The sequence below is a fragment of the Emys orbicularis genome, chromosome 4 (assembly GCF_028017835.1).
Source record: "Emys orbicularis isolate rEmyOrb1 chromosome 4, rEmyOrb1.hap1, whole genome shotgun sequence".
NCBI lineage: Eukaryota > Metazoa > Chordata > Testudines > Emydidae > Emys > Emys orbicularis.
The window spans coordinates 155,539,623-155,558,046 of record NC_088686.1 but is presented as its reverse complement, the minus strand read 5'-3'; the positions used below and the strand labels follow the sequence as shown (position 1 = coordinate 155,558,046).

Genomic DNA, 18,424 nt, shown 5'->3' with positions numbered 1-18,424 from the left:
GGGGAGGGCAGGCCGGGATGGGAGGATGGGGGAGGGATCCGGGCAGAGGGGGAGGGAGGTGGCATGGGGAGTGCAGGCTGGAGGTGGTGGGGGGATCCAACAGATAGCTGGGCAATGTGGAAAGTGTCAGGTGGGATCCCAGCAGGGGCAGAGGCTGCTCCGGTCCCTTTCTGAGTGAGCTCCCTGTTGTCCCCCAGCAGGTGTAGCCACCCCCATGCCCAGGGAACACAGGCCAGGCTCGTCCAGGGCTGGAGACTCAGGTAGGGTGACCAGACGTCCGGATTTTCCTGCACATTGCCTATGAGCCTCCTTCCTCCGTCCGGGCAGATTTTTCAGATAACAGGAAATGTCCAGGTGTTTTGCAGAGCAGACGCTGGAGCTCAGCAAGAGTCCCAATTGTTCAGCTTCCTGGTTGGTCCCACCCCTGCATCTGCAGCTGATTGGTGCAACCACAGCTGCGCGATCCTGCCCACCCAGGCCCCGGCTCCCAGCCCCGGGGAACGGGGTCCCGCAGGGAGGTGTTAACTGGTGGCTGTCGCTGCATTCTGGACTTGCGCCAGCTGTCCTGCCCCCATGACAGGGAGTGACACCCCCCACCCTCCAGTGAGTACCCCCGCCGTAGGTGCCCCCTCCAGTATCCCCAATTGTACCCCACTCCACCTTCCTCCCTCAGTTCCCCTTTTTGAAAACTTGAAATACGGTAACCCTTGACTCAGGTCAGCCCTGAGGCCAGACACAGGCCCCCCGACCACACTCAGCGCATTGGCCCTCCAGCTGCTGATGTCAGGGGAGCTGCTGCCACTCAGCGCAGCCTTCCACAGCCGGCGGGTGGCGGCTGTTTTAATGCTGCTTATTCAGCTCACTCATTGTAGGCTCACTCTTGTTGTCGGGCCACAGCTGGGTTAACTCTGGCCTCTGCTGTGTAGATGGCCGAATGGTTCCTACTAACCCCGTTAGCTTGTGCTCCAGCTCCCAGGGTTGTCGGGCTACCCAGCATGGTTACACTACTGTCCACATACCGACCGGAACTGAGTTGGAGCAAGTTCCAGCTTACATTGCGTTTCTCTTTACAACTGAAATCAGAATCCGGCCCTGACGCCATTGGCCTCAGCGGGGTCACTGCGGATTTACCCGGGGTCACTGAGATCAAAATCAATTTTCTGGGAGTGTCTCATAATAACAGTAATAACAACTTACATTTTATCTTATAATAATAGTTGTGCATGTAATAGATTGTGTATATGTCTATATAAATACCCAAACGAATGTGTCACCCCAACACAGCTAGACAGAGAGAGGGGTGTGTATGGGGATAGACAGGTGGATAGATAGTTGTGTAGGAGGATAGAGGGAGGGATGTGTATGGAGATGGATGGGTGGGTAGATGGGTGTTTTTGAAAATACTGGAGTGATTTAGGAATCCCATTGATTTTTCAACAGAATTTTTACTCAGAAGTCTTTTTCATGCTTTAAAAAAATGACATCCCATCACGGATCCACAGGATCGGTGCTATGGCCCCCACTTTGGAACAGTCTCTGGGAGGACCCATTCAGTGAGCCAGACCCCCTAGAGGTCTCACTCTTTCTCCAGGGTAAGCCACCATGTGCCTCTGTAGACTGGACCTCTGGTCGTTCAGCACCACGAGCTCCATTCAGTCAGTCCCACTGAGACGGACCCCTGCGGGAGACTTGTACAGTATTAGGGAGCAATGCACCCCACCCCAGCACCTGCAGTGACACTCAGCCAGCCTTGTCAGTGTTGGGTTTACTAATCAGCTGAGGTACAGCCTAGGAAGTCCTTGGTTAGCGCAGAGAAATGAAGGTCGAAGCATAGGCCATTCTGGATAGCCAGAGCCCAGCCAAGCTGTAGTGAACTCTCATTGTTCAAAAAGAACGAGGAGTACTTGTGGCACCTTAGAGACTAACAAATTTATTTGAGCATAAGCTTTCATGGGCTAAAGCCCACTTCCTCAGAGGAATGCAGTGGAAAACACAGTAGGAAGAGATATATACAGAGAACATTAAAAAATTGGGGTTGCCATACCAACTCTAACGAGACTAATCGATTAAGGTGGACTATTATCAGCAGGAATAAAAAACATTGGTAGTGATAATCAGGATGGCCTGTTTCAAACAGTTGACAAGAAGGTGTAAGTAACAGTAGGGGGAAAATTAGCATGGGGAAATAGTTTTTAGTTTGTGTAATGACCCATCCACTCCCAGTCTTTATTCAAGCCTAATTTAATGGTGTCCAGTTTGCAAATTAATTCCAGTTCTGCAGTTTCTCATTGGAGTCTGTTTTTGAAGTTGTTTTTTTGTTGAATAATTGCAACTTTTAGGTCTGTAATTGAGTGTCCAGGGAGGTTGAAGTGTTTTCCGACTGGTTTTTGAATGTTATAATTCTTGACGTCTGATTTGTGTCCATTTATTCTTTTGCATAGAGACTGTCCGGTTTGGCCAATGGAAGATCACCAATGGACTTCCTGGTGATCTTCCAGAAAACACCATCCTGGCCACTATGGATGTAGAAGCCCTCTACACCAACATTCCACAGAAAGATGGACTACAAGCCGTCAGGAACAGTATCCCCGATAATGTCATGGCAAACCTGGTGGCTGAACTTTGTGACTTTGTCCTCAACCACAACTATTTCACATTTGGGGACAATGTATACCTTCAAGTCAGCGACACTGCTATGGGTACCCGCATGGCTCCACAGTATGCCATCATTTTTATGGCTGACTTAGAACAATGCTTCCTCAGCTCTCGTCCCCTAACGCCCCTACTCTACTTGCGCTACATTGATAACATATTCATCATCTGGACCCATGGAAAAGAAGCCCTTGAGGAATTCCACCATGATTTCAACAATTTCCATCCCACCATCAACCTCAGCCTGGACCAGTCCACACAAGAGATCCACTTCCTGGATACTACAGTGCTAATAAGCAATGGTCACATAAACACCACCCTATACCAGAAACCTACTGACCACTATACTTACCTACATGCTTCCAGCTTTCATCCAAACCAAACCACACGATCCGAGATTGACCTACGATAACATCAAGTTCTACGCTGAAGCCTTCGCAGCTGACGGGACCCAGTGAAAGAGATGGCTAACACTAACTACCCCTAGCTCTCAATGGCCAAGGAAACCTGAAGCTTTTTCAGAGTCATACCAGCTGGCCAGGATATTGCATTCTGTATTTTCGGTCAATAAAACAATTGCCTGTTTTTCATACAGAGAACTCGTCCATCAGCTGTGTGGGTGTTTTCCTTGATCTTTTCAGCCGGCAGGTTCAATGGTGTGTCGGAGATTTGGTTGGGCTCCGGTGAAAGTCCCAGCTGCGGTGCTCTCCTCTTACAGCACCTAGGACGGTGGGTCTGTCTCATAAGCTAAATAGCTGGAAGACTTGGATAAGTGACCCTAAGGAACATTTGGATCCTGGCAGAAGTATGGGGAGCTCAACCTAATGCTCACTAGGGGGTGCTGTGGGGAAGGCTCAGTAGGAGATGCTCTCCCACACAGTCAGTGCTGGTCAGTGGCGTAGCCAGGTCCTAAGTGCAGGGGGAGCAAACCTAAAAAAGGTGCCCCCCCCTTGGCTCCTCCTCTGGCCACGCCCCCTTGGCTCCTCCTCCGGCCGTGCCGCGCCCCCCCCCCTTGGCTCCTCCAGCTGCGCTGCGCCCCCCCGCCCCTTGGTTCCTCCAGCCAAGCTGCGGCCATGCTGCGCCCCCCCCTCGGAGGGGCTCAGTCGGGGGGAGGGGGTCGGGGTCGGGCTGGCGGTGAGGGCTAGCTGGGGCTGGCGGCTCCCCCTGGTGGAGCTGCAGGCACAGCCTTTGGGGAGGCCGGAGGGCGCCTCATGGCAGAGGTGGGGGGACAGCCGCACGGCTCCGGCCGCGTTCCGGGAACCGAGGCCGCCGCCCAGGGGCCCGAGCCGGACTGGAGCCGCTGAGGCCGGGGGTGCTCGGCTGGTGCTGCTCGGCCAGGGCCAGGACCGAGCCGGCGCACTCGGCCGGAACCGGGGCCAGTGCCCCGGGGCCCGAGCCGGGCCGGAGCCACTGGGGCTGAAGCAGCCGGGGCCGGGGGTGCTCGGCCGGCGCCGCTCAGCCAGGGCTGGGAGCGGGCCGGTGCACTCGGCCGGAGCCGCTGGGGCCGGGGCCGGCGCCGAGCCGGGCTGGAGCCGCCAGGGCCGGGACTGGGCCAGCGCACTCGGCTCGAGCCGCCGGGGCCGGTGCCCCGGGGCCCGAGCCAAGCTGGGCCGGAGCCGCTGGGGCCGGTGGCCTGTGCCCTGGGGCCCGAGCCGAGCTGGAGCAGCTGGGGCCGGCCGGGGCCGGAGCCGCTTGGCCGGGGCCGGAGGGAGCCGCTCAGCCAGGGCCGGACTGGGCCGCGCCGCGCCTCCCCGGAGCCCTCCTCCTCGCGTCCATCCCCCCCCCGCCCCAGCTTACCTGCTGCTGCTGGCCTGCCCCTGCTTGTTTTCAGACTTCCCGCGAACATCTGATTCGCGGGAAGCAGGGGAGGGGGAGGAGCAGGGGGGCGGAGCGTTCAGGGGATGGGAGGAGGGGGAAGTGAGCTAGGGGAGGGGTGGACAGCTGCGGGACCCTTTTAGGCACGGCCGGCCCTGCTCAGGCGCCGCTTTTGAAAAATGTGATGAAGGGAAGCGGCTGCTTCCCCTGCACCCCACTAGCTACGCTACTGGTGCTGGCCCCTCGGGCATGCTGTGCTGTGGGAGGCTCAGTAGGGATTACTCTTTCTTCCCCTCTCAGTCAGTGCTGACCTGGGGGTGCTGTGCTGCAGGGAGGGTGGCTCAGTAGTGGTTTTCCTTTTAACAACTGCTAACATGGCTCATCCATCAGCTTTTGAACTCAAGGCCTTTGCATCCACAGCACAGTGCTCTACCGCGTGAGGTAAAGGAGCGACTTCATTAGGTAGCAGCAGTAGCGGGTTGGTATTCTCTCTTTGACCCAGCATCTAGAGAGAGACGTAGCACAATCAGCCAGCAGGATATTTTCTGAACCTTAATACAGTTTTTTGGAGGGAGAATTTACTTTTTTTATAGTGCCCCCAAATGAGCCAGGCACTTTGCAAAAGATATAGCAGGGCCTGAGTTCATCACCTTTACGCTGAGTAGTGCCACTGATGTCACTGGGAAGACTGGTGTGTGAGGAATGTATTATTCTAGTTGAAAAAAGGGGAAGAAGGATGGTATAGTCATTAGGGTGCTAGGTGGAGACATGGTGGACCTGCGTTCAATCCATTGCTCTGTCACAAACTGACCTTGGGCTAGTCACTTAAACTCTCCATGCCTCAGTTTCCCCTTTGTACAATGAACCTCACAGAGGTGTTATGGCTACTGGGGTCCTAAAACTACCAAAATCAAAGAGAACAACTCCCCAGGTGGATTCTCCATGAACTGGAACCTTTCAGTCGAGCTTGGGAAGTCTCTTTCTAAAAGAATTGCTCCGGCTTAGTCACAGGTTAGCGGGCTCAAGGCAGGAGTTATGTGTGACATTTTCAAGCCTGTGTTACACAGGAGATCAGATGAGATGGTCCCTCCCAGCCTTGGACTCAACTAAAGACTAATGGCAGGATGGAGCCCAGAATGACTGAAAGACGAACAGGATTACCTTAAATAATTTAAACAGAAGAGCTTAAATACCTACCCTGATTTTTCTTCGCAATGCACTGAAGCTTTATTTCACTAAGAGGATACCTCTCGGTCAATGGATAGACAGACAGATATTCCTTTTAGCAAATAGGCCTAATTTATAGGAGTCAAAGCAGTGTTTTAACCTGATTTCACAACCGCAGCTGCTTTCTTGAGAAAAGGAGACTGAGGGGGGACCTGATAACGGTCTTCTAGTCTGTTAAGGGCTGTTATAAAGATGAAGGTGATCAATTGTTCCTCATGTCCACTGAAGGTAAGACAAGGAGTAATGGGCATAATCTGCAGCAAAGGAGATTTAGGTTAGATAGTAGGAAAATCTAACTCTGCTCCAGCAGCTGCCGTGCAGGGAGGGGGCCTGGCGGCACCATGTGACCGAGCACAGGGCTGACTCTGAGTCAACAGGAAACCCACGCATGGGAGTGGGGCAGCCCTAGCCCTCCCACCCGAAGCCCCTGAAAGCTGGGTGGTTTCCAGCTGTGGCTTCCAAGGCCCCCTCCCCAAGCTCAGGGCTCCTGCACTTTAGCCACTCCATGGTCCTGGTTAACTCCTCCCTGGGTCCCTGTGAGAGACCCAAAGAAACCCTGATGCAGCGCCTGGCCCCACAGGCCAGCGGTGACCCCACAGCAGGCCCAGCCCTGCAAGCCTCAGGCAGGAGTGGAATTTGCCTGCCATCATAGGCGTGCGCAGCACATTTAATTAGGGTGTGCACCCAGGGAGCCCCGCCGTAGCCCCGCCCCCACCCTGCCCCCATCCAGTCCCTCCTACTTCCCGCCCCCTGACTGCCCCCCTCAGAACCTCCAATCCCCTCACTCCTTGTCCCTTGACCACCCCTCCTGGGACCCCTGCCCATAACTGCCCCCCAGGACCCCACCCCCTATCTAAGCCTCCCTGCTCCTTGTCCCCTGACTGCCCCCCTAGGACCCTACCTGTCCCCTGACTGCCCCTGACCCTTATACACACCCCTGCCCCCAGCAGACCCCCAGAACTCCCGACCCATACAACCCCCCCATTCCCTCTCCAACCCCACCCCTCTCCACACCCCTGCCTCCTGACAGCCCCCTCCAGAACTCCTGACTCATCCAACCCCCCCAGCTCCTTGTCCCCTGACCACCCCCTCCAGAGACCACCCCCACCCTAACTGCCCCCCCAGGACCTTCGTTGCTCCCTGTCCCCTGACTGCCCTGACCCCTATCCACCCCCCCGTCCCCTGACAGACCCCCGGACTCCCATGCCCCATCTAACCCCCCCCTGCTCCCTAACTGCCCCCTCCAGAGACCCCCCGCCCCTATCCAAACCACCCTGCTCCCTGTCCCCTGACTGCCCCCACCCCTTATCCAACCTGTCCGGCCTCGGACCCCTTACCATGAGGCTTCTAGCAGCATGTTCTGCTCCGCGCAGAGCCAGACACGCTGCCCTGCGGGAGCGGCCAGCCCCTCCCCTCAGAATGCTGCGCGCGCGGTGGCATGGCTCCAGATGAGTGGGGAGCGTGTCTGCCTCCCCGCGGAGCCAAACACTGCCCCCCGGGAGCATGCAGCCCCCGCCCCCAGAGCGCTGCGCGCACGGCGGCTTGGCTCCAGGGGAGGGGGGAAGGCGGGAGAGGGGCCGGCGGCTTGCTGCGCTCCGGCCCGGGAGCGCGGACCCCACGGCTTGCCACGCTGGGACAGTGGGGTCATTTTCCCACCTCTGCAATAGGGTGTGCCTGGGCACACCTGGCACACCCCGTGCGCACACCTATGCCTGCCATATGCAGCCTTGTTGGCCTGGCTGGAGCTGCTGTCCCAAATACAGAAGTCAAACTACACCTATGGCAAGTGCAATCAAATGTCATAAGAGTTTAATACCCTCCAAGTGTTTACATCAGCCTGCAAGTCACAGGGTGCACGCGCCACAGCTGGCGCCTCCTTCTGGTTGCTCTGGTGTCTCTCCTGTTGTCCTCTCACTCTGCAGACCCTTCTTGCTCCAGGAATCGTACCCTCCTCTTTGTGACTTCACCCTATGCTGGTGCTGGGACGTGGTTCGGACCTGGGTCTGGGTTTGCAGCAGGCCAGCGGGTCTGGCTCAAACCAGGCAGGGCACTGAAGTCCTAAGCTGCCAGGGCAGGAAAGCAGGGGCAGAAGTAGTCTTGGCACATCAGTTGGCAGTTCCTAAGGGGGTTTCTGTGATCCAACCTGTCACTGTACCCTGTCTTGCTGAGCCAGACACGCCCGTCTGCTCCAACACAGACCCAGGGTCTGAACCACGCGCCCAAAAGCTGCAGACTTAACTGAAAGTAACTTGCAGAAGTGTACTTGTCTTTAACAACAAGGAGTCCAATGGCACCTTAAAGACTAACAGATTTATTTGGGCATAAGCTTTCATGGGTAAAACACCCGCTTCATCAGATGTGAAGTTTTATACAGTATAAGTTCATATTGGTCTCATGCAGAGCCCATGCGGCCCAGCTCCAGGCTCCTTGGGATGGGCAGTGATGTGACATGGTTCCAAGACTCCTGGATCTGTACAGCCATGGCCAGGATCTGAGTCAGGGCCGGCTCCAGGCCCCAGCGCAGGAAGCAGGTGCTTGGGGCGGCCAATGGAAAGGGGTGGCACGTCCGGGTCTTTGGCGGCGGGTCCCTCAGTTCCTCAGTTAAGCATATTCTCACCAGCAACCACACACCGCACCATAGTAACTCTAACTCATGCAACAAACCTCGATGCCAACTCTGCCCACATATCTACACCAGCGACACCACCACAGGACCTAACCAGATCAGCCACAACATCACCGGTTCATTCACCTGCAAGTCCACCAATGTAATATACGCCATCATGTGCCAGCAATGCCCCTCTGCTATGTACGTCGACCAAACTGGACAGTCCCTACGTAAAAGGATAAATGGACCCTAGTCAGATATTCGGAATGGCAATATACAAAAACCTGTAGGAGAACACTTCAACCTCCCTGCACACACCCTGAGCAACGTAGCTGGGTTGACTTTTTTTAATGTAGACTTGACCTGAGCCACAAAAAGAAAGACAGTCTCTGAAATGAAATCTCACCACTTTCTCTCACTGCTGGTCACCCTGGGATAGGGGGAGTCTGTCCACGTCACAGCGGCTTCTTTGGTGGAGGCAGCAAACTCTGATGTTTTAGACCCTGTTTCGGGGTTCGGTTCAGGAAGGAATTCCTTTTCTACTGGAAGAAGAAGTGGGCTGTAGCCCATGAAAGCTTATGCTCAAATAAATTTGTTAGTCTCTAAGGTGCCACAAGTACTCCTGGTTCTTTTTGCGGATACAGACTAACACGGCTGCTACTCTGAAACTTTTCTACTGGACGCTTGGCTGTTGGATCTCAGATTTTGGATCGTTCAGTTCCTTCAATATCCAGTAGATGTCACCAGAGTATAACAAATTCCTTTGCTCCTTTTCTTAGCAGAGGCTTTGTAGATTTCATCAAGGTTTGTATTTCTGTGTTAACTCAGGCTATGAAATGGAATCCCCCTTTAAGCAATTTCTTTTAATATTTAAAAGCTATGTGCAGGTTAGGTGCTTATACCAGTAGTAAAAGGGGTACAACATGAATCAAACACTGACCTAGCCCTTTGACCCATAAGCCCCAACACCTGGGGCATTACCTCTGGGGGCAACATTGACACATGACTAGAAGCAGAGGGTGGCAATTGGACTGAGTTTCAGACTCTTAGGACTGCCCCAAGAGCAGATTTGACCAAACAGGGTAAGTTCCGGGTCAGGGTGACCTGCTGGAAGAGGGTCATGTGACCTCTCTAACAGCTCCCCCCACCGCCTTCTACCAATCAGCGAGGGTTTCACCCCGTTAGGCCGTCTCAGAAGGGAAACTTGTACCAATCAGAATAGGTATATCATGAAGGTCTAGGCCAGAACCCCACAATCTCTGGAGCTCACTGGTTGGCCAGTTGGCCAACAGCACAGCCCTGGAAGTCCCATCCAGTATGGAAGAGGCCGTCTTGTTTTGAGAATGTGTTTTTCAGAAATCATGGAAAACACGAGGGGAAACATGGACTCCTTCGCCACCCCTGTGAGGACTTTGGGATTTGTTTGAGCTCCAAGGGCATTTTATCACTTGCGGTGAAAGCATCACATCAGCAATAGTTCTTAGGAGGGAGCGGCCAAGGGGAGCCCTTTGGTCCAGCCGTTGATGGATACACCATAACTGGACCCCGAGATCCAAGTGCTTGTGAGGCAGACTGACAGGCATGACAGCCTCCCATCATCTACCCCCATGGAGGAAGGGGACCACAGCTCATTGCAGTGACTGACAGACTAGGTGAACAAAGATGTTGTGAAGGTAAATTAACGATAAGTAGTGATGGTTGGGGATGGCGTGTAATGGGGTAGGAACCAACCCAGGGTTGCATAACTCTAAACAGGGAGACTTATAGCTGCTTCTTTTCTGAAAATCTCTCAAGAGCTCAACAATGCCTTTCTAGAGGTCCTGGAGGCCTTGGACAGTGTTGCTTCAGAAAGCAAAAGTGAATCAGACCCAACTTGGTTTTACTCAACACCAAGACAACTTGTTCAAGAGGAAACCATCTGTGACGAAGATGACGGCCATATGGATTTAAGGAAGATCCTTGGCATAGATCCAAGTGAGCCAGTGCCATGTCTTGAGCAGAAAAGAGACATGCGGTCGATTGTACGTCTCAAACATCCATGTTTTACGCAGACCATGGGAACTCTTTTGTTTTATTTTAAACGGGTTTATTTTATTTTCCAAGGATTCTACTACACTCATTTCAGCTTTTTTTGCTGTAAATAGGTCTCTTTTCTCAAAGACACAAGAGCTGGGTTCTCACAAACTATTTTTATTTAAAACACATACAAATGCTTGAAAACAAACCGAGATGCCCCATCAAAATTTTCATCTTATTTAAGGGCCATTGTAAACATATAATGCGGTGACTGTTGTTCCTAAACAAAATATATATTTGTATTATCACCACTTTAAGGAAATTGGACTCTGGGGATTGTAGTATCATGCAGGCAGGTTTGTTGGCTTGATACTAAAAAGCTGGGACTGAGACAACATTAGAGGACTTGATTGTTCAGCAGTTGAAGAGCTGCATTAAATGGCAGACCAATCAGAACACGGAGACTGGCAAAAAGAAAGTCCTTTATAATTGAACAGTCAGACACACAGGCAGGGTGGGGAGGCTTGTGGGGACTATAGCCAACCCCAATTTTGCTGTGGCAACCCTGCCCAGCACAAAGGTCAAACATTACATAGAAGTAAAGGCGGCATGGTATGGCATTGCCACCCTTACTTCTGCAGTTCTGCACTGCTGCTGGCAGCGGCGCTGCCTTCAGAGCTGGGCGCCCGGCCAGCAGCCATTGCTGTCTTCAGAGCTGGGGAGCCAGGCAGCACCTGACACCAGCAGCAGCGCAGACATAAGGGTGGCAATGGGACGCTAGTAAGTCTGCTGTATGTTTGTTAATATAACTTAGAATCATAGAATCATAGAATATCAGGGTTGGAAGGGACCTCAGGAGGTCATCTAGTCCAACCCCCTGCTCAAAGCAGGTCCAATCTCTAAATCATCCCAGCCAGGGCTTTGTCAAGCCTGACCTTAAAAACCTCTAAGGAAGGAGATTCCACCACCTCCCTAGGTAACCCATTCCAGTGCTTCACCACCCTCCTACTGAAATAGTGTTTCCTAATATCCAGCCTAGACTTCCCCCACGGCAACTTGAGACCATTGCTCCTTGTTCTGTCAGCCTTGTTCTGTCAACTTTTCACAGCCTCCCAGCTAGCTAGCAAGTCTGCTATGAAATCTGCACCAATACATCTGCTATGAAAAGTGATATTGACAAACAAACAAATATCACTTGTCACAGAAGATTTAGTGCCCCATTGCCACCCTTCCTTCTGTGCTGCTGCTCATGGAGGTGCTGCTTTCAGAGCCCCCCAGGTCGGAAAGTGCAGAGGGAAGGGTTGCAATGGGACATTAAGTCTGCTGTGAAAAATGATATTGACATGTTTCTTCGTGCCCCATCCCCGGTATTAAACAGTAACTATTTTAAAAAATAACTTTTCAGCTTATAACAATAATTTGATAAAAATGTATTTTACTATTAATTTAAAAGTGGCGAGAAAAGGTCCATTCATTATAAACAATAGGGTTATACATTTAGCATTAAAATAGTGTTAAATATAAAAAATGTCTTTTTAATTTATAAGTGGGGGGTCACACTCAGAGGTTTGCTGTGTGAAAGGCTTTGCCAATACAAAAAGTTTGAGAACCACAGCTCTAAATGTAGTGGACATAGTCCATATGTTATATTTAATACCATTCGCTTCACATCTTCCAGGCCTGAGTGGGGCAGTGTATCTGACCCATCAAGCAGAGAGAAATGTACAGCTTCTAATCTGGAGCGAAAGTTCTTTAGTTTGGATTTCTTTTGGGGATCAGAACGTTTGCCCTTTTGCACCTTCAGTTTTGTGGGTCTCATGGCAAGCTCTTCCCAACTGGTTTGAATTTACCGGGCACAATGAGTCACTCTGTGTAGGCAAACATTGTGTTGCCCTTCTGTGTCAGTTTTTGGAGGGTTTTTGTTAGCTAGATAGAGGAAAACGGAGAAATTCCTTCCTTACGTAAACAATGAGACTTTTGTCTAAGACTAGCTTGAAGATTTTATTCCCCATTTCCTGTTGCTGGAGGAATGGGATATTCCACTTTCCTCTGATCTGTAAATGTGTGTGTGTGGGGAGGGGGGTGTATTAGTCAGTGCGTATCTGTGTGTATGTTTGTGCATGTCTGTGTGTATTGTGTCAGTGTGTGTGTGGTATGTCTGTGGTGTTACTGTATGTATATCTCTGTGTGGTGTCTGTGTCACTCTATATGTGTGTGTGTGTATAACTGTCTCTGGGGGGAGGGAGGGTGTACCTGTGTGTAACTGTTTGTGTGTCCTTGTGTAACTCTGTGTGTGTCTCTGTGTGGTGTGTGTAACTGTATCTGTGGGTGGTGGGGTGTGTGTGTCTGTGTGTGTGTGTGCACGCGCGTGCATTGTTCTTGCCCTCCCTCCTGTCTACTTCCTCCCCCTCCCCCCCAACCCCATCTCCTTTCACCTTCCCAACCAGGGCACAGGTGCCCTTTGCCCTCCCAATCTCCATGCCCATGAGTGTTTGAATAACACAGGGCAACAGGAGTGAATCTGACCCCCTGCTGCCCCCATACTGGCAAAACCCCTGACCCCACAAAAGGGCCACAAGAATCGGGAGCCAGAGTAGGAGCAAAACTGTTAATCTTCCAACTGAGCCCAGCCCAGTGACTCAAAAGGGAAGAGGGCAGGACTCAGCTGGATGAACGGTAAATGTGGTGAAAGTTTATTTCACTTTCCTTCTTGGGACACCTTCCTCTTCCCCATTCTGTCTCGGAGCCAAAAGCCAGCATGGCAAAGACGCAGAGAGACCATCTGTACGACACCATTAGTGAGCTGGGCAAGTCGGACTTGAAGACATTTAAAGACAAGCTGAACAATTTCCAGCCCAAGCCAGGTTATAACCGTATCAAATGGAGCCAGCTGGAAAAAGCAGAAGCTGTAGATATCACTCGCCTGCTGGTCAGCTACTACGAGGAGGATTACGCAGTGGAAGTGGCTGGGAAGGTGCTGGAGGACATGGACAAGAAGAACCTGGCACGCAACCTGTTCCAGGCCACAGGGAAGGGTGAGTGAGGGGCTCTCAAGGGGAGATCATCCCCTCCCAAAGGGGGATCTTGTCTCGATGGGTCTCCTTGTACAGGAACTGCCTGCTTATCAGCCTGCCAGGCAGAGAAACAGCAATGCTGCTGGCTTCCTTAGCACAGTCCCCGAAGGGCAGAATTGTGCAGCCCCTTCTCCGGCAAGGCTGCCACTGGGTATCACAGACCCAAAGGGGTTTAGACACCTAACTTCCTGTCCTAGGCCCACAAAGGGAGCTAGGGTCTTCCACTGTATCACCGAGGCAATTCCCTTCGGATGGTTCGCTTGTACCAGCCCAACCCCCATCTCTTCCTTCTCCTTTCCCAAGCGGGAAATGAAACCCGCCACACTCAGCGGGGATCACTGCACTAAGAGGGGGGAAACAGAGGCACATTTAAACAAATATATTACAGAAATTTGCCACATGCTGCACACTGGACAATTCTGTATCAGAGAGAGACCTGCACCAGAGAGAGACATAAAGTTGTTGGGGGTGGAGGTGGTGGTGGGGGACACACAGAAGGACAGATCTATTCATATAGAGATAGAAAAAGAGGCCGAGGGGTTTCCTCTGGAGAGTGGAGGAATCCCAGCGGCAGGGGGAGAAGGTGGCCTGTGGAGCACAGGCTGGGATAGAGGGATGGGGGAATCCTGTGGGGAGCTGGGCGGTGTGGGGAGCTCAGGCTGGGGGGGGAGAGGGGGGAAGTGTCAGGCAGGAACCCAGCAGGGGCGGGAGAGGTGTGGGGGCTGCTCTTGCCCGTTTCTGAATGAGCTCCCTGTTTTCTCCCAACAGGTGTAGCTGAACACAAGCCAGGCTTGTCCAGTGACAAAGACTGAGGTCAGTCCTGGGGCCAGACACGCACTCCTACCATGGTCAGCGCATTGGCCCTGCTCCACTCAGCCCAGCCTTCCACAGCCGGCAGGTGGAGGCTGTTTTGAAGGTGCTTACTCATCATGGGCTTACTCAGCTTGTCGGGCCACAGCTGGGTTAACTCTGGCCTTTGCTGTGTAGACGGCCGAATGGTTCCTACTAACCCCGTTAGCTTGTGCTCCAGCTCCCAGGGTTGTCGGGCTACCCAGCATGGTTACACTACTGTCCACATACCGACTGGAACCGGGTTGGAGCTGGCTCCAGTTACATTGGATTTATCTTTATAACTGTGATCAGAATCTGGCCCTGACGCCATTAGCCTCAGTGGGGTCACTGTGGATTTACATCGGGGTCACTGAGATCAGAATCTATTTTCTGGGAGTGTCTCATAATAACAGGAATAACTTAGATTTTATTTTATTATAATCATAGTAGTGGTGCATGTAATATATTGTGTAAATGTTTATAAAAATACCCAAAGCATGTGTCACTCCAACACAGCTAGCTAGTCAGAGAGGTGAGTATGGGCCTAGATGGGTGGACGGATAGTCATGTGTGAGGGTAGAGGGAGGGATGTGTATGTATGGAGGTGGATGGGTGCGTGGATGGATGGATGGGGTCTTTTGAAAATATCAAAGTGATTTAGGAATCCTATTGACTTTCAACAGATTTGTTACATCGCTTACAGGCTTTACAAGATAACACCAATGTCACGAAGGCACAGAATGATGTGATGGCCCCCGCTTTGGAAACGCCTCAGTGAGCCAGACCCCCTCGGGGTCTCTCTCACTCTTCCTCCAGGGTAAGTCACGCAGCTTCACCTCCTCCTTCGGCTGGACCTCTGGGCTTTCAGCACCCCTGTCAGCTCCGAGTCCCACCCCTGAGGGACGTCTACAATCTTAGGGAGCAAGGCACCTCCACCAGCAGCTGCAGGCAGAGACACCCCGGGCCCTGGCTTTGGGGGTGTCCTGCGCTTCAGGGGGACATGGGGCCTGGGCGGTGTGGGGGCCGGCGGCAGCGCGACCTGCCCTGCTCCTCTCTGCCCTGCTTCCAGGCATGTGGGGCCTGGGTGGCACAGAGGTCGGCGGCAGCACCACCAGCCCCACTCCATTCTTGCTGGCCGGCTCCCGGCATCCCTCGGGAGAGGAGGGAGCGGGGGCTTGAGGGAAGGGCAGAATGGGGGCGAGGGCAGAGCATGGGTGGGGTGGGGGCTTGGGGGAAGGGGCAAAATGAGGGTGGTGTGAAGCAGGAAGAGGTGGGGCCTGGGGTGGGGGGGGGGGTTGTCCCAGATCCCGCACCCCCCTATGGACGGCCCTGTCTGCAGGGACACTCAGCCAGTGTTGGCAGACAGCAGGGTTTATTAGTCAGCAGGAGCACAGCCTAGGAAGTCCTTGGTTAGCACAGAGAAATGAAGGTCAAAGCATAGGCCATTCCGGGTAGCCAGAACCCAGCCAACCTGTAGTGAACCCTCATTGTTCAAGCTCTGTCTGTCCCTGACTCTGATCTCCTTTGTCAGACTCCCAGGTGTGCCCCCGACTGCTTCCCGCAGCCCACACTTTACTTCCACAGTCCTCTGTTACCGAGCTGGTAAAATGGGCTCTCCCCGCTGCTAAGGGGCCGGGAAGTCCATATCTCTCTGGGTCATTGGTTGCTAGGTGTCCATGTCTGGGCAATTGAATCTGCCATTGTCTTCTCAAGAGCTCTATCGATATAGGACCTAAGGCCCCAGACAGTGAGGCACCATTCACACCTGTGTGCTAGCTTGCCCCAAGAGCAAACAGACATTTCTCCCCCCAACTAGGTAACAATGCAGCATGTAGGGGAAACTGAGGCACACATAGGGATCATTAAAAAAATTATGAAATTACCCCAAATTCCCACTTTGTCACAACCCGTACTTATTAGCACGATTTGGCTGGAGAGCAGATATAAATAGACCAGCATCTTTGTCTCTAGGGATTAGCAATACAATAGGATAGTGCTGCCTAGTGGCTAGCACAGAGGACAAGGGCTCGGGAGACCTGGACTGTAGTCCCAGCTCTGCCATTGGCCTGAAGGATCACCTTGGGAAATCACTTCTGCCCGCTGTGCCACAATCACCCCATCTTTAAAATGGGTAGAGACACAGACCTCTATTAAAGCACTGTGATGTCTGCTGATGGCAAGCGCTATCGAACAGCGAGGTGTTCTTGCTAGATCAAGGGATGGAGACCATAAGCTAGATGGGGACTCCTAGAGAGAGATAAAAAATGAGCCACTTTGAGATCCTTGCAGTGAAAGACACCAGAGAACTGCCCCAGCAAGTAGCAAAAAGCAACCCCGAGCCCCATTCCTTTATGCAGCTGTCTCTCTCTCGCTTTCCTGTCCCCAGGAGTCGCACCAAATGCTGAGCTAAACCTTTCCCAGCTGATGTCCCACAGCGAAAGAGATGCCTAACGCTGGCACGAAGACCATGCCCTGCTGCTCTACCTGCTATGGACGGCCAAGGAAACCCGGAGCCTTTTCAGAGTCGTATCAAGTGGCCGTGATATTGCATTCCATATTTTTGGTCAATAAAAGGGGGCAATTGTTTTAATACTGAGAACTCGGCCATCAGCGTTTCCCTTGATTTTTTTTTTTGATTTTTTTGTTAAGGCTTCTCCCTGCCCCCAGCTGCAGGGACCACCCAGGGGAGGAAAGGGAGATTGAGCTCTGATTGGTTGCTCTGCCCCTGGAGGAGGCAGGGCACTGAGGCAGACGGCCAATCAGAAGGCAGTGCTTGGCAGGGTCAGGGGAGTGAGAGCAAGCTCCCGGCTGACTGTCGGCATGCTGAGGCCCTGAGATAAGGGTGGGGATGGGGCTGGGGCTGCAGGGAAGTGGCTCAGGGAAGTAGACTGAGAGGTCGGAGAGGAGGCAGCACGTGGCTGCCATCTACAGGGTCCCTGGGCCGGGACACCGAATGATGGGTGGGCCCGGGTCCCTCCCACTCCCACTCGCCACTGAGGAAGTAGCTGGACCGTCGGAGTATGGTACTGTCCCCCGGAAGGGGGGAGCACAGAGTGTGGAGCACTGCTGGAGGGCTGTGTCCTGAAGAGGACGCCGCGGTCCTTGGACGCGGCTCCAGGAGCAGAAGGGCTGGCGGGCGAGACACCACCGAGAGCCGGCATACCAACCTGTGGAGCTGATCCGCAAGATGACCAGCAGGAGGTGCTAGCGTGGTGAGTCCCACCCCATCACAGGGCCCTGTAAGTACCGAGAACAACTTCCCAGGCGGATCCTCCATAAACTGGAACCTTTCAGTCAAGCTTGAGATGTCTCAGAATGACTAAGAGACATCCAAGATTATCTTAAATAATTAAACAGAAGAGCTTAAATAACCAGACTGATTTTTCTTCACAATGCACCGAAGCTTTATTTCACTAAGCGGATACCTCTATATCGGGGTTCTCAAACTTCATTGCATCGCGACCCCCTTCTGACAACAAAAATTACTGTGTGACCCCAGGGGGTGGGGGGTGGCGAAGCCTGAGCCCCCTTCAGGTGGGGGTGGGGTGGGGCAGAGCTTAAACCTAAGCCTGAGCCTGCCACGTTGGGCAGGGGGCCAGGGCTGAAGCCCTTGGGTTTTGGCCCTGGGTGGTGGAGCTCAGGCTTCAGCTCCAAGCCCCAGCAAGTTAACGCCAGCACTGCTGACCCCATGAAAACAGGGTTGCGACCCACTTTGGGGTCCCAACCCACCGTTTTAGAACCTCTGCTCTATATCAATGGATAGATAGGTATTCCTTTTAGCAAACACACCCAATTAGTGTTTTAACATGTCTGGACCACAGAGGTCAATGATTTCACACCCCAGCAGCTTTCTTGAGAAAGGAAGATGAGGTTGTGGGACTGATAAGCCTTCAAGTATGTTCAGGGCTGTTATAAAAGGACAGTGATCAATTGTTCGCCATGTCCACTGAAGGTAGGACAAGAAGCAATGGGCTTAATCTGCAGCAAGGGAGATTTAGGTTAGCTAGTAGGAAAAACTTTATAAGGATAGTTAAACTCTGGAACAGGCACCCAGGGGAGGTTGTGGAATCCCCGTCATTGGAGGTCTTTAAGAACAGGTTGGACAAACACCTATCAGGGATGCTCTACATTTACTTGGTCCTGCCTCAGCGCAAGGGGCTGAGCTGCATGACCTCTCAAGATCGTGTCCAGCCCTACATTT

The 18,424-nt window shown here is 52.9% G+C and overlaps 1 protein-coding gene across 5 annotated transcripts; it reads left to right on the top strand.

Moving 5' to 3' along the window:
- The first annotated feature begins 13,047 nt into the window (after positions 1-13,047).
- LOC135877373 (pyrin-like) lies at positions 13,048-16,822 on the top strand. 5 transcript variants are annotated; one of them, XM_065402809.1, is made up of 4 exons: positions 13,048-13,353; positions 14,161-14,205; positions 14,927-15,040; positions 16,610-16,822. In XM_065402809.1, the coding sequence occupies exons 1-2, from the start codon at positions 13,077-13,079 to the stop codon at positions 14,202-14,204; spliced, it is 321 nt and encodes a 106-aa protein (XP_065258881.1). In that variant the 5' UTR covers positions 13,048-13,076; the 3' UTR covers position 14,205; positions 14,927-15,040; positions 16,610-16,822. The 5 variants fall into 5 exon arrangements, with proteins under 5 accessions (XP_065258881.1, XP_065258880.1, XP_065258879.1 ...); XM_065402808.1 differs by having other exon boundaries at positions 14,907-15,040; XM_065402807.1 differs by having other exon boundaries at positions 14,161-14,308.
- The last annotated feature ends 1,602 nt before the right edge of the window (positions 16,823-18,424 follow it).

Coding starts and splice junctions, on each gene's coding strand:
- LOC135877373 (XM_065402805.1), top strand. CDS start 13,077: ATGGCAAAGACGCAGAGAGACCATCTGTACGACACCATTAGTGAGCTG. Junction 13,354..14,906: donor GTTCCAGGCCACAGGGAAGG/GTGAGTGAGGGG, acceptor GACTTTCAACAG/ATTTGTTACATCGCTTACAG.